Source organism: Nematolebias whitei, chromosome 8, assembly GCF_014905685.2.
Source record: "Nematolebias whitei isolate Nwh7 chromosome 8, NemWhi1, whole genome shotgun sequence".
In the NCBI taxonomy this organism is placed as follows: domain Eukaryota; kingdom Metazoa; phylum Chordata; class Actinopteri; order Cyprinodontiformes; family Rivulidae; genus Nematolebias; species Nematolebias whitei.
This window is the reverse complement of record NC_056505.1, coordinates 38,051,746-38,056,255: the sequence shown is the minus strand read 5'-3', so window position 1 is coordinate 38,056,255 and position 4,510 is coordinate 38,051,746. Positions and strand designations below refer to the sequence as shown.

The 4,510-nt window shown below is 39.7% G+C and overlaps 1 protein-coding gene across 1 annotated transcript in view; it reads left to right on the top strand.

The window, feature by feature from the left end:
• specc1la (sperm antigen with calponin homology and coiled-coil domains 1-like a) overlaps positions 1–3,950 on the top strand; it is a 19,106-nt gene extending 15,156 nt beyond the window's left edge. The window contains exons 13-15 of the mRNA XM_037681263.1: positions 2,011–2,127; positions 2,219–2,278; positions 3,513–3,950. Coding sequence (XP_037537191.1) covers positions 2,011–2,127; positions 2,219–2,278; positions 3,513–3,602 — 267 coding nt within the window. The 3' untranslated portion in view covers positions 3,603–3,950. The remainder of the gene's footprint in view (positions 1–2,010; positions 2,128–2,218; positions 2,279–3,512) is intronic.
• The last annotated feature ends 560 nt before the right edge of the window (positions 3,951–4,510 follow it).

Genomic DNA, 4,510 nt, shown 5'->3' with positions numbered 1-4,510 from the left:
ATATATATATATATATATATATATATATATATATATATATATATATAATTAGAATATCATGAAAAAGTTGTTTAACTTCCATAATTCCATTCAAAAAGTTAATCTTTAATAGATGATAGATTCAGGGCCCACAATTTAAACATTTCAAGTATTAATTTGTTTATTTTTACATAATTTTGTCTTCCAGCTCATGAAACCCATGAAAACAGGATTTTTAAAAATTAGAATATTGTGGAGAAATCAGGCCAAATGTTGCAGGACATGAATGTTTTAAACTGAGTGTGACACTAATCATCTACTAAACTCAAAGCACCTGCACAGGTTTCCCAAGGTGTCATTAAATTCCTTCAGTTCTGTTCAATATGGGGAAGACTGCAGACACAACAACTGGTCAGAAGACCATCATTGATTCCCTCCATAGGATGGGTAAGGCACAAAAGTTCATAGCTAAGGAGGCTGGCTGTTCACAGAGTGCTGTGTCCAAACATATCAATGGAAAGTCTAGTGGAAGGACAAAATGTGGCAGGAGAAGATGCACCAACAAAAGAGATGACCGTGGGCTTCAGCAGATTATCAAACAGAGAAGATTCCAGAATCTGGCAGAGATCCAGAAAGAGTGGAATGAGTCGGAGTCACAGCTTCAGAAACCACCACATTCAGACACATCTGGGAGATGGACTACAACTGTCGGGTTCCTCTGTCCTCTTTTCAATGAAAGTAAAGTGTGGCTTTAATTTGGAAATCAAGGTCCAAGGGTTTGGAGGAAGAAGGGTGAGGAACAGAGATCATACTGGTTGAGGTCCAGTGTGAAATATCCACAGTCAGTCATGATTTGAGGTGCAATGTCCGGTGCAGGTGTTGGTAAACTCTGCTTTCTTAAATCCAAGGTCACTGCAACAGTCTACCAGAATGTTTTAGAGGACTTCATGATTCCTTCTGATGAGGATCTGTATGGAGATGCAGATTTCATCTTCCAGCAGGACCTGGCCCCTGCCCATGCCGACAGAAGCACCAAAACCTGCTTTGATGCCACAGTGCTTGACTGGCCAGCCAACTCACCGGACCTAAACCCCACTGAGGATCTATGGAGTATTCTCGAGGAACATGAGGGAACCAGACCCAACAACAAAGAAGAGCTGACAGCAAGAATCAAGGAGATCTGGGCTTCCATAACTCCCAGGCAATGTCACAGACTGATTCCCTCAATGCCACGTCACATCGAGGCAATGATTAAGGCAAAGGGATTTCCAACCAAGTATTGAAGATTAACATATTGTTTTAAAGTACCATATTTTGATTTGTTGTGATCCTCATTTATTTCTTTTTTCCTGCATAACTGAGAAGTGTGGACTGATTTCTTCACAATATTCTCATTTTTTCAAATCCTGTTTTCATGTGTTTCATGAGCTGGAAGCCTAAATTATGTAAAATAATAAACAAATAAATACTTGAAATTGCTTCCGATGTGTGTCCCATCAGTGTATGAATGTGATCTAAAGCTCTGATTAGTCTTTGCAAACATCTAGTAGAGTGCTGTATGAACAGGTAAATGAGGCACAGATTGTGTAGTAAAGAGCTTCAAGTATCTTGATAAGATACAAAGGTGATATACAAGTACAGTTCATTTACCATTTTACATTAACTCATTTTAAACATCTGTCTGAACTTTAACTTGATTGACCTGAATGACACATTTGTATCACACTACTTGTTTGACTGATTTTAATAAAGTTTAACAGGTGTGTGGAGAATATTTTTGCCAAGTCATTTTTTCATTTATGTCTTTAGGAAGTTTGCAACATTTAACAAACACTCAGCTCTGAATTATTACATAGAACATGGAGTTGCATGAAACATCAGCTCTTTCATTTTAAAGTCAAATGATAAAGTAAAAATAAATTACTGTGCGCTTTTATTTCTGATCAGGCTGTGGAGTTGGTTTTCCACTGATTTGTGCATTTAGCTGTAAATGTTTTGCTTCATGAAAGTTTAAATTGCTGCTTGTTTCAGAACATTGACATCACCAACTTCAGCAGCAGCTGGAACGATGGCCTGGCCTTCTGTGCTCTGCTGCACACCTATCTGCCTGCACACATCCCCTACCAGGAGCTCACCGGCCAGGACAAGGCAAGTGGAGTTCAGAGCAAACCCACACGCTTTACTTTGAGTTTTACATGTCTCATAAAGTGTCACTTTAAATCTCTTCTTTTACCCTCAGAGGAGAAACTTCACCTTGGCGTTCCAGGCTGCAGAGAGTGTCGGCATCAAATGTACATTGGTGAGTTCTTTAGAAATTAAAGAAGATAATATAATTCACATTTCCTGCTACTTTCCTGTAAAGATCTCGAGGGTTCATGTAGTAATCAAATGATGTGTTGGGGATCAGTTTCAACTACAGCTACACCAAATGTAGCTTAGCATCTGTTACTGGACTGAGCTGTGGACTTTTTGTGTTTGCTAAAATTGATTAGATGACAAAGAAGTGGACACACTCACCGGCAGCGCTAATTACAAGATTGTTCATCTTTTAGAGCAGGAGGCAAAAACAGTTACCTGAGCTCCATTTCTTTAATACACCCTTTGAAAGGTGGAGGTATTATGGTGTGGTCTCCGTCCAGATGATCATATAATATTCTGTACGTGGTACTCCTGTTTTATTAGCTGATTGGACCCTAAAATTCAAAATACAAATGAATTTCAACCTCTTGTGTCTCTTCTAGTGTTTTATATGTATGCAGTTTATTTCTGCTTTTACATTTCATACACCACAGCTTGTCTTTGTCATTAGTAATCACTATTTTTAAATAGTAGTAATAGATGCAGCACGCTCGATCTTCTCAAAGGAATTTTTTGAGCAACCTAATTATAAAGCACCTTTAAACCAAATATCTTGATTTCTAACCCCGTAGCATTTAGTGTTCATGAGGAAAGTGAACCCATGGCGATGCAGAAACGAGCCTAACCTTTGTTCAGAAAAATGTTAATAAAATAAATGAATATTTATTCTAAGCACTGAATATGATGGAGCACAATCATAAACGTAATTTCTGAAAGTATCACGGCAAAATGTAACAAGAAACAATGTTAATGTTTGTGACGAGTTACAACTTTCAAGTTGTTCAGACGTTATTTAATCAAGAATGTTTGAGTTTAAAATGCTTTAGTTTGTTTAAATCAAGGTACAAGATCTTTTCATCACTGCAAATAAATTCAAGCTTTTCGTAATTGTTTTAAAATAAACCTTGTAAACATTAAATTCTAGCAGTGATGTTTCTGCTGCAGTTCTGTGGGTCTGGAGCTGAATGGTTTGTTGGAGACAGCAGGGACAACAAACAATCGTTGTTCCGCTTCTCATTTATTTCTGTTGTGATGAGTTAAATGAGGCGGCCCACCCAGTTTCAGTCAGGACCACCGTCGGCTCACAGAAACCTCCTGTTGCTGCGACGTTCTGATCCAAGACGTTCCCTGTGAGACAAGTTTACAGCGTCTCTTCTTGTTGTGTCTTGTTTCAGGACATTAATGAGATGGTCCACACCGAGAGGCCGGACTGGCAGAGTGTCATGACCTACGTCACAGCCATCTACAAATACTTTGAGACTTGACTTCTGACTTCACCCTTTCACCCACAATGCACCTGCAGCACAGTCAGAGCCACTTCAAACTGTTCTCCCTCCACGATCAACTGTTATACCTCACAGACCCCCCCCACCCCACCCCCCCACCACCACCACAACCACCACCATCTTCACAGCAACACATTTTAGCCAACACATCTGAAGCTCTCACCACGAGGCTCCTCAGTTCACTGTTAAACCAGTAAGACCTTTGAAGGGACTCCAGTCCACCAGTAGGAACCGACGTTCAGGAAGAGGCCGTGGGTCTGGTTTGTCCTCGGTCTGAAGACGCTGCGTAACAAACCAAGTCTGAGTGCCTTCGTTCTGGCTTATGTCCCACATTTCTGCACAGTTCCTTTAGTTTGCAGGATGTTTGTGTGTGTGGAGGACACACAGTCCAGTCTGACCCGAACTGTGTTGTTCTGGAACACAAATGTTCCTGTTTATATATATATATATATATATATATATATATATATATATATATATATATATATATATATATATATAATGACAAACCAAACGTGAATAGTGTTGGAGGTGCTCCATCACTCTAAAAGATTTCAGAAAGATATGTCCTTTTTGCACCAAGTCTTCCAGATGTTACAGGATGATCCAGATGCCTGTCTTTCAGAGGATAAAGTGCCTGCGTGAGTTCTCATGCAGGAAAAAAAAGAGCTCCATGACCACAGTTTGAGAAGCTGAGGAACCAACAAGTTGCCAAATAAGCTTCCGAGACGTTTGTTTTTATTGCAGCCAGGAAGAAAACTGATGCTTTGAGCACAAAGCTGAGTTGTGTGTGTGCTGGAGTCTGTTGAGCACCACAACACACTCTGTAGGGATTCTTTCAGTTCTACTCCGTTACTGTGTGAAGCTCTGAAGGACTTCATTTAATG